Source organism: Anomaloglossus baeobatrachus, chromosome 2 (assembly GCF_048569485.1).
Source record: "Anomaloglossus baeobatrachus isolate aAnoBae1 chromosome 2, aAnoBae1.hap1, whole genome shotgun sequence".
NCBI lineage: Eukaryota > Metazoa > Chordata > Amphibia > Anura > Aromobatidae > Anomaloglossus > Anomaloglossus baeobatrachus.
The window spans coordinates 95,814,951-95,830,259 of NC_134354.1; the positions used below are offsets into that span (position 1 = coordinate 95,814,951).

The 15,309-nt window shown below is 43.4% G+C and overlaps 1 protein-coding gene across 1 annotated transcript in view; it reads right to left on the reverse strand.

The window, feature by feature from the left end:
• Positions 1-15,309, reverse strand: part of ITGAE (integrin subunit alpha E) — a 207,118-nt gene that overhangs the window by 76,299 nt on the left and 115,510 nt on the right. Inside the window, exons 7-10 of the mRNA XM_075333152.1 lie at positions 14,292-14,387; positions 8,498-8,613; positions 8,229-8,383; positions 3,011-3,164 (exon numbers count right to left, since the gene is read on the reverse strand). Of these exons, the coding sequence (XP_075189267.1) occupies positions 3,011-3,164; positions 8,229-8,383; positions 8,498-8,613; positions 14,292-14,387 (521 nt within the window). The remainder of the gene's footprint in view (positions 1-3,010; positions 3,165-8,228; positions 8,384-8,497; positions 8,614-14,291; positions 14,388-15,309) is intronic.

Consider the following 15,309-nt stretch of genomic DNA (forward strand, 5'->3'; position numbering starts at 1 on the left):
ATAAGCAATACCATAGAATATTTAGTTCTTTAAATTGAATGTACTTGCTTTGCATTCTGTATTTCATTTTATAAATTTTAAAACTGATAATTAAAAATGCCTTATAGGAAACTAATGTCTTATTGACTTCCATGGGAGAGTATTCTAGAATTGTTCAGTGATCTATGCAGAGATCGTTGTAGAGAGAGCGTTTGAGCTGTTCCCATCACCTATTGTGAATTGTATGATCCTGTGTTAATTCTTCTTATCAGCATATATTTTAGACCATCACTTTGGTCAAGGATCTACAGTATATAGATTTTATCTGTTATTGTGATGCTGCCTATAATGGCATTATGATGACTGCTGGAAGTATTACTCCATTTTGAAGTTTAGATACTAAATAAAAAACTTAAAAATGTCATGATCAGTCATTAACCACCTTCCCAACCAAGCCTGTTTTCACCTTCCTGACCAAGCCAATTTTTTCAATTTTGACTAGTGTCACTTTACAGGTAGTGATGGGCGGACTTGCAGATACCCAGGATTAGCGGGTCCAATCAGCTCATTATCCTTCATGCATACTCACTGCTTCCCCTGCCCAACGGCAGTCAGACGCTCCCCCACCCTGTGTGACAGCGTATCTGACTGCTTTCAATCAGAGACACTGTCTGTGCATTTCTATTGGTGTAAAAATAAATTAAACAAAAAAAATTGGTATAGGGTCGCACATATTGTGATACCAAGCACAGATAAAGCTTACGGCTACAGTCCCCAGCCGTGCACTTATCTTGGCTGTGTATCCAAATAAGAGGAACCACGTGCAGCTTTTTTTTACAATGATTTAAATAAATAATTTTAAAAAACTGGCATGCGGTACCCCCAATTTTGATATCCAGCCATGATAGCCAACAACTTGGAGCTGATATTCTCAGGCTGGGGAGACCCATGATTATTTGACCCCCACAGCATAAAAATAGCAGCTTACAGCTGCAATTTGACCTCAGGTGACTTCATTAAATTCAGTCACTTAACCTGAGGTGGAGTCACTGAGTTCATTTAGGTCCCCTGCGGTCACAGGTGAAGAGCTGTTGGAACCTCCAGCTGTGCCCACAACAAACCTAAGTTACATCACCAATGATCACTGTTCAGTCTCTGCCTGAATTTTGCAGCGAGCGGTCATGTACCATGATCGCGTGCTGTGTCCTCAGTAATGTAGCAAAGCTGGAATCGCCATGGAACCTTGTGTGGATTACGTGGATATGCAGGGGTGATTTTGGGGTTAATAAAGTGGTGAAAGAGGGTGCTTTTTTGTCTTTAATTACAATTAAGGGATTTTTTTTGGTGTGTGTGTTATGCCTACCATTACTAATCTAGGGCTTTGTGGCAGCTTTGAGCTGCGATTAACCTCTTATTACCCCCAATTGCACCACACCAGGACAATCGGGAAGAGCCAGGTAAAGTGCTGAGATTGTTGCAGCAAAATTTTGTATTTGCTGCTCATGGCAACAGTGTTCTACGCATGCGGGCAAATGAAATGGTGGCGTCTAATGCGATATTCACAGCAACTGAGAGGAGACGAGTCATAAAATTCTTGTTTCTGCAAGGAAAGTCCACAAAAGATATTCATTGTGATATATCGCATTCATTGGGGGATCAATGTCCTTCATATTTCATAGTTAAGACCTGGGTTGTCAAATTTAAAACGGGCCACTTCAGCATCAATGATAAAGAACGTCCTGGGCGACCAAGAGTGGTTGTTGTTCCGGAGATCATCGATGTTGTGCATAACCTCATACTGGAGAATCGACGAATTTCCGCTAAAACAATAGCAGACATCATAGGGATTTTCTGTGAACGTGTTTGTGTCATTATCCATGAACATTTGAACATGAGGAAGCTATCTGCAAAGTGGGTCCCAAATGTTTTGACAACAGATCAGAGAAGCATGCAATTCAAAACTTCCTGGTCCATTTGTCAGAGTTTCCAGACTGATAAGAACTTCCTGGATCAACGGGTTACTATGGATGAAACCTGGATTTATTTGTATCACCCTAAAAACAAGGAGCAGTCAAAACAGTGGAGGCCCAGTGATTCTCCTCATCCAAAGAAGTTTAGGGTGCAAAAATTAGCCATTAAGGTGATGGCGTCTGTGTTCTGGGATAAGGAGGGCATTATGCTAGTGGACTACCTTTAAAAGGGTTCCACCATCAATGCAAGGTATTACATTTAACTTTTGGACCAATTGAAGGCAGTTCTGAAGGCCAAAAGGCTCGGCAAGCTGTCCAAAGGAATTTTGTTCCTGCAAGACAATGCCTCCGCTCACATTGAACAAGTGACCATGGCAAAACTGGCAGAGCCGACTATCATCTTTTTCCAAACCTGAAGAAATATCTCAAGAGTACCAAATTTCACACCATTTCTGATGCCATGGCTGCTACGTATGCCTGGTTTGAGGCACAACCGAAATCCTTCTTTTTGCTAGGCTTACAGAACTTGGAATACCGATGTAAGAAGTGTGTTGACATCAGTGGAGAGTATGTGGAATAAATGTAAAGTTTCATCATCCTATCTCGTTTCTTTCTGGGTAAAGCCAAAGACTTATCGGCAGCCCCTCGTAGCTCAGCATTCAGACCACCATCAATCCTGGTCAAGTAACCAATGCCTTTGGCTGTCAAACACCCCCTTTATCATCAGGTTTCCTCCATTGAACTTGACAGTTCCTTCAATTTCTTGATCCATTTGTCCCTTTTTCCCTTGTTTCTTCAAGACCCATTTGCCACATCAATGCATAGTCTGAGCACTGCTATATCTGCAGAGGAGAGAAAATCAAAATGGCAGCATGCAGACCAGCAAGTGACACATTGTTGAAATTAGGGTCTCAACCCTACATCATGGAGTTCTCAGATTTCATAGTAAAAACCTGGTGACAGATTCCATTTAATATATATAGTAGTAGGAAATCGAATAGTAAAAGTCAGATCTGACCAATAACTAATTCTAAAGAAAATACTTTACAGTGTAAACCTACCCCAATGGAAAATCGTTCAATGGTCTTCATCTTTGGAGAATTTATGACAGTTGTGAGATTCACTGGATCCATAAATATATCTCCATCAGTTATTACCAAGATAATTTTACTGGCACTTTCTCTAGATCCACGGCTTTCATTGAAAATATTGTTTCTGCAATATAAAAAAAAAATCTTAATTATTTTAATACACCAGTGCCTTTGAACCCTTGTGTCAGACCTGGGAAAATTGCAGCGGAAGTGAAGAGCTGCTCATCAATGGTAGCAGAGCAACTAGTGAGAGAATGCTGACACAAGCAGTAATGCGAGTGCATCGCATGACACTCAGCTCCTGCTCTGCTGCGAGTGTAAGCCGAGTGTCATGCCACTGTGATTTTATCCTGTGATCACAGCACAGCTGCGGAGGAGAAGGCAGGCGCTGCGGAAGAGAGGGAAGGATTAATCTCTCTATAGGCTGCTTTACACATGTCAATTAAACGTGCGATCGCATTTGCGATCGCACCCGCCCCTATCGTTTGTGTGGCACGGGCAATTTATTGCCCGTGTTGCACAATGCTGTAACCCCCGTCACATGTACTTACCTTCCATACGACCTCGCTGTGGGCGGCGAACATCCTCTTCCTGAAGGGGGAGGGACGTTCGGCGTCACAGCGACGTCACACAGCGGCCGGCCAATAGAAGCGGAGGGGCGGAGAAGAGCGGGACGTAAACAGCCCGCCCACCTCCTTCCTTCAGCATTGCCGGCGGGACGCAGGTAAGCGGTGTTCATCGTTTCCGGGGTGTCACACACACACAGCGATGTGTGCTGCCTTGGGAACATTGAACAACCGGACGTTCAATTTTTAGAAAATGAACGACGTGTATGTGATCAACGTTTTTGCATACAATCTGAATCGCACGTAGGTGTCACACGCAACTACAACACTAACGATGCCGGATGTGCGTCACTTACGACGTGACCCCGCCGACACATCATTAGATATATTGTAGCGTGTAAAGCCCGCTTATCTCCTCCATTGTCAGGTGATCCATATATCGCACTGCACTCCTCTGTAATGCAAGTGCAGTGCGATGTTTTTTCTCGCACCCATAGACTTGGATGGGTGCGAGTGAAAACTAATCGGATTCTACCAGCAGCATGCTGCGATTGTTTTCTCGGTCCGAATAGGGCTGAGAAAAAAAATACTCATGGGAGCTTCCCCATAGAGTAACCCTGATCCGAGTGAAATGCGATTTTTTGTATTGCATTCCACTCGCTCCATTTTACTCGTCGTGTGTCCTTAGCCGAAGATGCAGACTACCTTGTCCTGCTTCTCAACATAACTAATAAGTAGAGAATCAATTCACAGGACCCTGATCCAGCAGCTGGGTGAGTATTCTACTGGATGGGAGCCCTGCGAATCACCTCTTACCTGTCATCATCTGCGTGTCTTCTTTTGATTAGCCAGACTAGGGTGTCGTCACCCTTGAGGTATGATACACACAACAGATATTTAAAAGAAAAACTGGGATGATAATAGGTAAGCAGCGATTTGCATAACCAGCGTCCTGTGAATCGATTCTCCAATCTCTACTACCAAGTAGTGTTGAATGAGCACTGCCATGCCCGGGTGCTCGGTACTTGTAACTAGTGATGAGCGGGCACTACCATGCTCGGGTGCTCGGTATTCGTAACTAGTGATGAGCGGGCACTACCATGCTCAGGTGCTCGGTACTGGTAACTAGTGATGAGCGGGCACTACCATGGTCTGGAGCTCGTTACTCGTAACTAGTGATGAGCGGGCACTACCATGGTCTGGAGCTCGTTACTCGTAACTAGTGATGAGCGGGCACTACCATGCCCAGGTACTCAGTACTCAGAATGAGCAGTTTGACGCTTGGATGGGCTAAACTTGTTTACCGAGTATAATGGAAGTCAAAATGGGGAACGCGAGTATTTTTCCGGAAAATTTTAACATCACCACAGGTCCTTCACCACCACTTCTCTGCTAAGCTCCACCCATTACAGTCACATGGTTGTGACATCACCACAAATCCTTTACCACCATTTCTACAATGCTGGGCTCCGGAGCTCAGCAGAAGAGAATTGGTGGTGGGGTGTGAACAAGTTAAAATAAGGATTGTTCTTGAACTTGAGTGATGGTGACTGAACCCAGCAAAAGTGCCGCCCCTATGACTGAAACCTAAGGTATGTACTGCATTCTCCTAAACATATAAAGTGTTTTTAAAAGATAAATACATGGATTTTTATTTATTTATTAAACCATGTTAGTGATGCATATTATATCATTTAAAACACATTAGGGGTGGATTAATATAAAAAAAAATTACTTGACAGGTTCCCTTTAAGTTTGGTTCTCCACAACTGTCTCAGTTTCTCATGTGGCCCCTTGGAAAAATTAACTAGCTTGTGTCATGTATTTATACAGCAATATTATATCACTTGGGAAAAACTGGGGGAACAGATAACTGGTTATCAGTAGGAACGACCAAAACCATATTACACCGTTAGGTAGAATGGATTATAATACAGTAAAGTACTTTTCATAAAAAACAGAAAACATTTTATTCAAGGGTGAAAAAACACAGAATCAGGCCCGGTGTATGTATTGAAGCATCTAATGAGTGTGTGCAAGGTCATAGTAAAGGGAGTCAGCTGTGACATTGCCTGCGGTGCTTTGTGGGTCTGTGTTACCTGCTGTGCTTAGAGTGTTACCTATCATTGTAATCCTGCCGGGGATGTTAAAGAGTCTTCTTAAAAAACAAGAATTGTGAGTCCAAAATAGCCCCAGTGTTTTTTTTGCGTGAAACTTGTAAGACGTCTATTTTTTTTACTACACATAATATAATTAAAAAAATAACATTTTTAAATCTATTTATTTGATGTAAAACATAATTTAAACATTAGGTCATTTTCCTGTAGATACATTCCCTTTTCGTTCCTTACAGCTCACCCAAAGGGGGCTTCACACGCAGTGATATCGCTAGCGAGCGTACCCGCCCCCGTCGTTTGTGCGCCACGGGCAAATCGCTGCCCATGGCGCACAATATCATTAGGAGCCATCACACGGACTTACCTGACTAGCGACGTCGCTGTGGCTGGCGAACCGCCTCTTTCTAAGGGGGCGGTTCGTGCGGCGTCACTAAGCGGCCGCCCAATAGAAGCGGAGGGGTGGAGATGAGCGGCCGTAACATGCCGCCCATCTCCTTCCTTCTTTATTGCCGGCGGCCGCAGGTAAGCTGTAGTTTGTCGTTCCCGAGGTGTCACACATAGCGATGTGAGCTGCCGCAGGAACGACGAACAATCTTCGTCCTCAACAATCAACGATTTTTTGAAAAGGAATGACGTGTCAACGATGGACGATTTGGTGAGTATCTTCCATCGTTAACGGTCGCTCGTTAGTGTCACACGCAACGACGTCGCTAACGATGCCGGATGTTGTCACGGAATCCATGACCCCGGCGATATATCGTTAGCGATGTCGTTGCGTGTAACGGGGCCTTTAGTCACCTACATTGCTACACAACTGCTGGATGACATCTCAAATCTAAAGAGAACCTGGAATGTGACACATGTTCTCCAAACCATGTGGAGCATAAATCACACACCAGGTTCTGCACACCTCTGATATCTTGCGATGTTTCAGAGAAAAACATATTTGAAAGTGCAGCTGAGGACAAGTGACTAGTTGCTGAGTGAGTCCTCGCCCGCTTCTCCCCGCCCATTCAACTACATTGACAGATCTCCCCCTAAATGTCTGTAGGCAAAAATCTGTCAGTCAATCTGAGCAGATTGGGAGAAGTTGGTGGGGACATACTTCTGGTCATCTTGTTCCTAGCTGTACTTACATACTTTTTGTCTTCATTGTCTCAGAATAAAACATACTAATGCAGGAGCCGCTCTCTGTTTTATGTAGCCCTAGTTACAGATTCCCTTTATTCTCCTGTTTTTCAGATTTTGCCATAAATAGTATCCTATTTAAAGATGCCAAACATCTTGTGCTGGTGTACATAAGGGATATGTCACAGGTGTGTCACGGGTAACAGACAGTCCTGTGGTGTCCAGCAATAGAAGGTCACAATGTTGTCTGTGCAAAATGCTCCTTGACTTTCTATTGTTCCTGCTGTCAGTATTCGTATACTAGGTATCTCTTTTGCTGGAATTTCATCCTTTTCCTTTAAGACCCAGTGCAGCTCCTCCTTCCTTCAGCTGCTGATCATCTGTATTTCCCCTTGGGTTTAAATACTCCCACCTTTCCTGCACTTGTGCTGGTGATATTCAGTTCATTCAAGGTCTAGATGCAAGCAGATGGCTTGCACTCATTTGTGGTATTGTTGCTGAAACATTGCTGAACTTCTACCTGAGTCACCTGTGGATAAGTAGTTCATGCACTTTTCCCTTGTGTGTCCACCTTGTGTTTTCTTTAGTGTTTCGTGGGGTTGACAAAGAGCTCATCCCACCCGTTCCCAATTTAGGATCCAGCATGAGTGATACCTAGGGTCAGGTATCCGGCTTGGCGCATAGGTGCGAAACCTATCTAGGGTGGTGAGGGACCCCAGGGACCAGCGGTAGGTTTGGTCAGGGGTCACCATCTCCCCCTTTTTTAGACACAGGGTTTCCCTTCCCTTTTGCTTGGTACTTTCTTGTCACTAACGTGACAGGATAATACTATCAATGATCATTATTGACTTACATTCTGCATTCTACATTTTCTATCATTTTGTCCCTCTGAAGGCTCTGTTTCTGATTTTCTATTGTCTCTAAGATAGTGGATGAAGACTAGCTACTATGATGTTTCTCATACTCTGCACACACAGATGTGAGGGATTCCTGCTCTCCTGTCTTTCTGTAGCACAAGTTCAGAAGCAGCAGTATAGTGGACATTAGATAACAGTACTGGGTAATGTAAGTGTAAATTCAGTTCTGGGTTGATAAAAGAGCAGCAGCACTCAATGTCAAGCAGCAGCTACAAAAGCAAACAAGATGTTAGGGTGCATAAAAAGAGAGATTAGATCCCGTGATCCCAACGTATTGTTACCCCTCTATAAATCAATTATAAGGCCACATCTGGAATATGGGATCCAGTTTTAGGCTCCAAATTTTAAAAAGGATATTCAGAAGTTAGAGTCAGTTCAAAGGCGGGCAACTAGACTACTACAAGGAATGGAAGGCCAATGCATCAATGCATCAGTAATATATCTTTGTAATGTTACTCACAGAACATGGAGAAGGGCAGATGCAGTTTTTGTAACTTCCCCAACTTGCGTAATGTTTTGAATTTTCTCATGAATAGAAAGGCTGTCTTCACGACTGTCCAGGAGATCAAATTCTGTTTGTATTACATCCCCATACTGCACAACAGCAAACTCACACTGACAAAGAAAGAACAAAAAAAGGTAAAAAACAAATGATAAAATGTGATTTATTGTGAGATTGTTGCTTTCAGATGTTCTTTTTCACGGAAGCAAATGTTTGATCTTACAAACCTCAAAACAATTTTCCCATATTTTAGTAGTCAGGTTTGATATAAATTCCTTTGCCTTTTGGAAATCATCAGTCTTTATGCTTCCGGATCCATCTAGGACTATGGCAATCTCCGTTCCTATCAGAGTTTGAAAGATGTGTTGTAGTAAATATACAAGAATATGGAGAAAAGTTTCTATTCATTTGTACAGTATGACAGGCAAGGAGAAATTAACATGTTTGTCTGACAAGAATGTAGTAAAGAAATAACCTAATTGATAATTGGGATTTCAAAAGCCATTCTAGGGACAAGTTGGGACCCTTTATTTTCCAGAATAATAAGCCATACAATACACTATGACTTGTGTATATACATCAGTTAGGAGACACATCAACTAGTATCTACACTGTGTGCAGAATTATTAGGCAAATGAGTATTTTGATCACATGATAATTTTTATACACATTGTCCTGCTCCAAGCTGTACAGGCTGAGAGCCAACTACCCATTAAGTAAATCAGGTGATGTGCCTCTCTGTAATGAGGAGGGGTGCGGTGTAATGACATCAACACCCTATATAAGGTGTATTTAATTATTAGGCAACTTCCTTTCCTTTGGCAAAATGGGTCAGAAGAGAGATTTGACGTGCTCTGAAAAGTCCAAAATTGTGAAATGTCTTGCAGAGGGATGCAGCAGTCCTGAAATTGCCAAACATTTGAATCATGATCACTGAACAATCAAGCATTCCATGACAAATAGCCAACAGGGTCACAAGAAGCGTGTTGGGCAAAAAAGGCGCAAAATAACTGGCCATGAATTGAGGAAAATCAAGCGTGAAGCTGCCAAGATGCCATTTGCCACCAGTTTGGCCATATATCAGAGCTGCAACGTTACTGGAGTATCAAAAAGCACAAGGTGTGCCATACTCAGGGACATGGCCAAGGTAAGGAACGCTGAAAAACGACCACTTTTGAACAAGAAACATAAGATAAAACGTCAAGACTGGGCAACAAATATCTTAAGACTGATTTTTCAAAGGTTTTATGGACTGATGAAATGAGAGTTACTCTTGATGGGCCAGAGGCTGGATCAGTAAAGGGCAGAGAGCTCCACTCTAACTCAGACGCCAGCAAGGTGGATGTGGGGTACTGGTATGGGCTGGTATCATCAAAGCTGAACTTGTGGGACCTTTTCGGGTTGAGGATGGAGTGAAGCTCAACTCCCAGATCTACTGCCAGTTTCTGGAAGACAACTTCTTCAAGTAGTGGTACAGGAAGAAGTCGGTATCGTTCAAGAAAAACATGATTTTCATGCAGAACAATGCTCCATCACATGCATCCAACTACTCCACAGCGTGGCTGACCAGTAAAGGTCTAAAAAATGAAAAAATAATGACATGGCCCCCTTGTTCACCTGATCTGATCCCCATAGAGAACCTGTGGTCCCTCATAAAATGGGAGATCTACAGGGAGGGAAAACAGTACACCTCTCGGAACAGTGTCTGGAGGCTGTGGTGGCTGCTGCACGCAATGTTGATCGTAAACAGATCAAGCAACTGACAGAGTCTATGGATGGTAGGCTGTTGAGTGTCACCATAAAGAAAGGTGGCTATATTGGTCACTAATGTTTTGGGTTTTGTTTTTGCATGTCAGAAATGTTTATATCTAACTTTTGTGCAGTTATATTGGTTTACCTGGTGAAAATAAACAAGTGAGATGGGAATATATTTGGTTTTTATTAAGTTGCCTAATAATTCTGCACAGTAATAGTTACCTGCACAAACAGATATCCTCCTAAGATAGCCAAATCTAGAAAAAAAACCACTCCAACTTAATATAAAACCAAAAATATTAAGCTTTGATATTTATGAGTCTTTTGGGTTGATTGAGAACATAGTTGTTGATCAATAATAAAAAAAATCCTCTAAAATACAACTTGCCTAATAATTCTGTACACGGAGTATATATCACATAAGAGACAGCAGGGCTGGAGCATACACATCATATAGTACACACTGGGGCTGGAGTATATTTATCACATAGGAGACACTGGCTACTGTCATCATCAGTAAGGTGGAAGGGCAGAGTGCGAAAAATCCGCCTACAAAGTATATCCTGACGCTGACATTGGCCAGCGTCAGGACATAATCCTTCACTTCATGTGCAGCAGCGTTCAGTAGTTAATGCTGCATGCGCATGCTCACAGTGTAAGGAGGAATTAAAGGACTAGTAGACAGGAAAACAGTGCCTCTGGCCCGAGCACTGTGGTCCCCGTGAATCTGCCAGGGGGGCGGAAGATTTATCACCTCTGATTTAAATTAACACCATGAAAAGATACATTACTACTACAGTGGCCAACAATAATGTGTGGCTGGTCACATCATCCGCTATTGATGCCAACTGGTTGTTGGGGTTTTATAGCTAGATCCATGTCAAGCAGCCGAACTATGTCTGCATTATTTGGAAAAATACATTCCTCCATTCCATTCTAGGGAACACTGGCCTTTTTTGTTTTTATTTTTTTTTCAAAGAAAAGAAATGATAATTTTGTTGGGGACATATATTAAATTTGGACCACCAATGATCCTACAGAATAGTGATTCACTGATTATTATATTGGTCTTTATAGTGCCATGGGGACAGCTTTGTCACCTGCCACATGCACTATTTGTGTTTAGGCAATGTCTTGATAATGTCTGAACTTAATAGGGTATGACCATACAACAAACTAAAAATGAGCTCCATTCATATGAATATAGTTATATTGGCATCTAGCACATGGAATTCTTCAAGACTCATTCAGATGATTAGTATAGATATAAGCATCTTTTCATTAAATTTGTCAAATGTGAACGCACACTTAAAAGGAGTTGTTTTCAAGTTCTTAAATGGATGCAAATTTAAGTGCTTGTAACAAAAAGCATCCTTGCAATTTACTTCTTATTACGAATTTTGAGTTCTTAAAAATGGAGACATTTTTAGTTTTATGAGTTTTATGGTGTACAGCTCATTACCAAGGTTACCGGTCACCGGTCAGAGTGGCTGATTACTCAGTCAAGACGCTTGAGGGCTCTATGATTTAGAGCAGTGGTCCCCAACCTTGGGACCCCTGACGTCACAGCTGCAGACCCCGCAGTATGGCGTGTGTCATGGCAGTGACGTCACGGGTTCACTGCTGTGAGGTTCAGGCTGTGACTGAAGTGAGCTGCATGGTCAGCGGTGACGTTACTCAGATGAGTCCTCCACCTGCGGCTCACTTCAGTCGTGGCCTGATTTGCAGTCACAGGTGGAGGAGTCCAGTTGTGGCTGTGGCTAACCTGAGTGATGTCACCGCTGATAGTGCGACTCACTTCAATTGCTGCGTGGAACTCACAGTGGGCAGTCTTGCCCTATGACGCTCGCTGTGAGCGTCAGATGTAGCAGTGCTGGAAGGGTCGTGGGACCTCGTGTGGATTACGTCAGACCTGGAGAGGTGTTTGGGGTGTTAAAAAAGTGGTGAAAGAGGGTAGCTATTTTGTCTTGTATTTCAAATTAAGGATTTTTTGGGTGTTTGTGTTTATTTACTTTTACTTACAGATTAGCAATGGGGGGTGTCTTATAGACTCGTGCCATGACTAATCTAGGATTTAGAGGCAGCTAGGAGCTGCCATTAACTGCTTATTACCCCAATTGCCACTGCTCCAGGGTAATCGGGATGATTCAGGTAAAGTCCCGGGACTGTCGCATCTAATGGGCTTTGAGAGAGGGTCGCAAGCCACATTCAGCTCTGCGAGAGGGTCGCAAGCCACATTCAGGTCTGAGAGAGGGTTGTGAGCCACATTCAGCTCTGTGGGAGTCGCAAGCCACATTCAGCTCTGAGAGGGAGTCGGAAGCCACATTCAGCTCTAAGAGAGTTGCGAGCCACACTCAGCTCTGAGAGGGAGTCGCAAGCCACATTCAACTCTAAGAGGATTGCGAGCCACATTCAGCTCTAAGAGGGTTGTGAGCCACATTCAGCTTTGGAAGAGGGTTGCTCAGCTCTGTGATAGGGTCATGAACCACAATCAGGTGTTACAGAGGGTCGCAAGCCACATCCAGCTTCCAACCTCCCTCCCCACCCACAGTCTTGACACCCAGAGCCCACATTACTGGTATAATGGCAGCCAAAATGTTTCCACACAAATCACACCGAGTCATTATACCAAAATTCAGGCCATCCTTTTCCCACAATTCCCAGTTCAGCATTTTCGCATCAGACAATCCCACCACACTGTCACATCCAGTCCTCGTGCTAATGCAACAAGCTGGCCGACAGCCGCGAGCCACATATCCCAAGCCCACAAGCCACATGTGGCTACTGAGCCACAGGTTGGGGTTCCCTGCTTTAGAGCTTGTTCATGACGCTCTGAAGCTGGCTGGATCTGGCCATCTTCAATCCTCCTGCACTTCTCACATACTGCAGAAGCAAAGCTATCTCTTCTAGCAGCCTGGAAGAGAGCACAGTTCATTTCAGTGGCAAAAACATGCTGCTGGTCCAAACTGTCAGTCTTCAGGAGTGCACCGCCTATATGCCAGGAGATAGTGAAGCATTTTACTCCTCAGGATTAACTATAAGAAAAAAGATTGTTGTGCATCAGTTGAAAATAAAATAATCTGAGCCCTGAATTAATCATTAAAGGAGTTATCCAGCCATATGACTTTTTTTTTTAAAAAAAACAGCCAATCATTGGCTAATGAGTTTACATTTTGCAAAACCATATGCAATTTTAAAGTTTCCATATAAGCAAATAAAACCAAATACAATGTAAAAACAAGCTCAGGGGTTAGCACTGTTACTATATAGAGTTAAGGTGGTGTCACACACAGCGACAACGACGTCGCTGCCACGTCACCATTTTCTGTGACGTTGCAGCGACGTCCCGTCGCTGTCGCTGTGTGTGACATCCAGCAACGAGCTGGCCCCTGCTGTGAGGTCGCCGCTCGTTGCTGAATGTCCAGCTTCATTTTTTGGTCGTCGCTCTCCCGCTGTGATGCACAGATCGCTGTGTGTGACAGCGAGAGAGCGACGAAATGAAGCGAGCAGGGAGCATGAGCCGGCATCTGGCAGCTGCGGTAAGCTGTAACCAAGGTAAACATTGGGTAACCAAGGTGGTTACCCGATATTTACCTTCGTTACCAGCCTCCGCCGCTCTCACGCTGCCAGCGCCGGCTCCTGCTCTCTGCACATGTAGCTGCAGTACACATCTTGTAATTAACCCGATGTGTACTGTAGCTAGGAGAGCAAGGAGCCAGCGCTAAGCAGTGTGCGTGGCTCCCTGCTCTCTGCACATGTAGCTGCAGTACACATCGTGTAATTAACCCGATGTGTACTGTAGCTAGGAGAGCAGGAAGCCAGCGCTCAGTGTGCGCGGCTCCCTGCTCTCTGCACATGTTGCAGAACAGTGACGCGTGTCGTTATGATCGCTGCTTCGGCTGCTGTGTTTGACAGCTAAGCAGCGATCATAACAGCGACTTACAAGGTCGCTGCTACGTCACAGAAAATGATGACGTAACAGCGACGTCGTTGTCGCTGTCGTTTAGTGTGACCCAAGCTTTAGGTTCTTGGGATCAAGTGCCACAAAGGACAACATCTGCAAGGGGTTTACATGTTTTCCCCATGTTTGGGTGGGTTTCCTCTGGGATCTCCGATTTCCTCCACTTCAAAGACATATTGATAGGCAACTTAGATTGCAATCCCTATAGGGACAGTGATGATAATGTCTAAAAAGCCCTTTGGAATATGATAGCCCTATATAAGCAAAGCATAAATAGTAATAATGTTATTGACCAAAATACCTACCACCTTCTTCATCAATGTCATAAGCATTATTATTGTTATTAGTGTTTGTTTCAGGTTTCTTGCTTTTCCTTGATTCATGTAAACCATCACTAAACTCTAAAACACAGAATAATAAGACTTGTTAGTGTTATTATATTTTTATTTTTGTGCAAAGTCACTTTGTGTATTGATAATTTTAAATAGGAAGTGTGAGAAATTCCCGGCCTGCCACTGACCAGGAGTGACCTATGGAGCCTCTTTCTCAGATCTCAGGATTTGATGGACTTCGTGGGACATTACACCATTGGAACTTTGAGGATTTATTTTTTATTAATAAATTAGTGAATGAGGGAGTGTGGGAGTCTTTATTCACCAGTGGATTATGTCGGAACGTTAAGGATTTTTTAAAATTAATAAATTGGTCAATGAGGGAGTATGGCGGAGTCCTTATTCAAATAAACTAATTTTGCTTGTGTGTGTTTTTTTTTAACTGTAGACTTACCAGGTTAGTAATGGGGGTGTCTGATAGGTGCTTCTTCATTACTAACCTGTTTGCTTGATAGCGGTCAATTCCCAGCTGACATCAACCCCAAAAGTATTACCCTGATTGCCACCGCACCAGGGCAATCTGGAAGAGCCGGGCAAAGAGCCAGAATTTGTGCATCTAATGGATGTACCGCTTTTGGAGCAGCTGCGGGCTGCTATTTTAAGGTTGGGAAGGGCCAAATAACTATGGCCTTCCCAACCAGAAAATACCAGCCGCCAGCGGTGTACTTTACCTTAGCTTGTTATCAAAAATAGAGGTGACCTCACAGAGTTTTTTTAAATGAATAATTAATTTTAAAAAAACGGCGGGGGGTCCCTTTATTTTTGATAACCAGTCAAGGTAAAGCAGACAACTGAAGGCTGCAGCCCGCAGCTGTCTGCTTTACCTGTGCTGGTTATCAAAAATAGAGGGGGAAGAAGCTGCCGGCATTCGTCTGTTCAGCTGATCAACAGTGTGGCTCAGTCCGCAACACCTATTAACGTATGTTTTTTT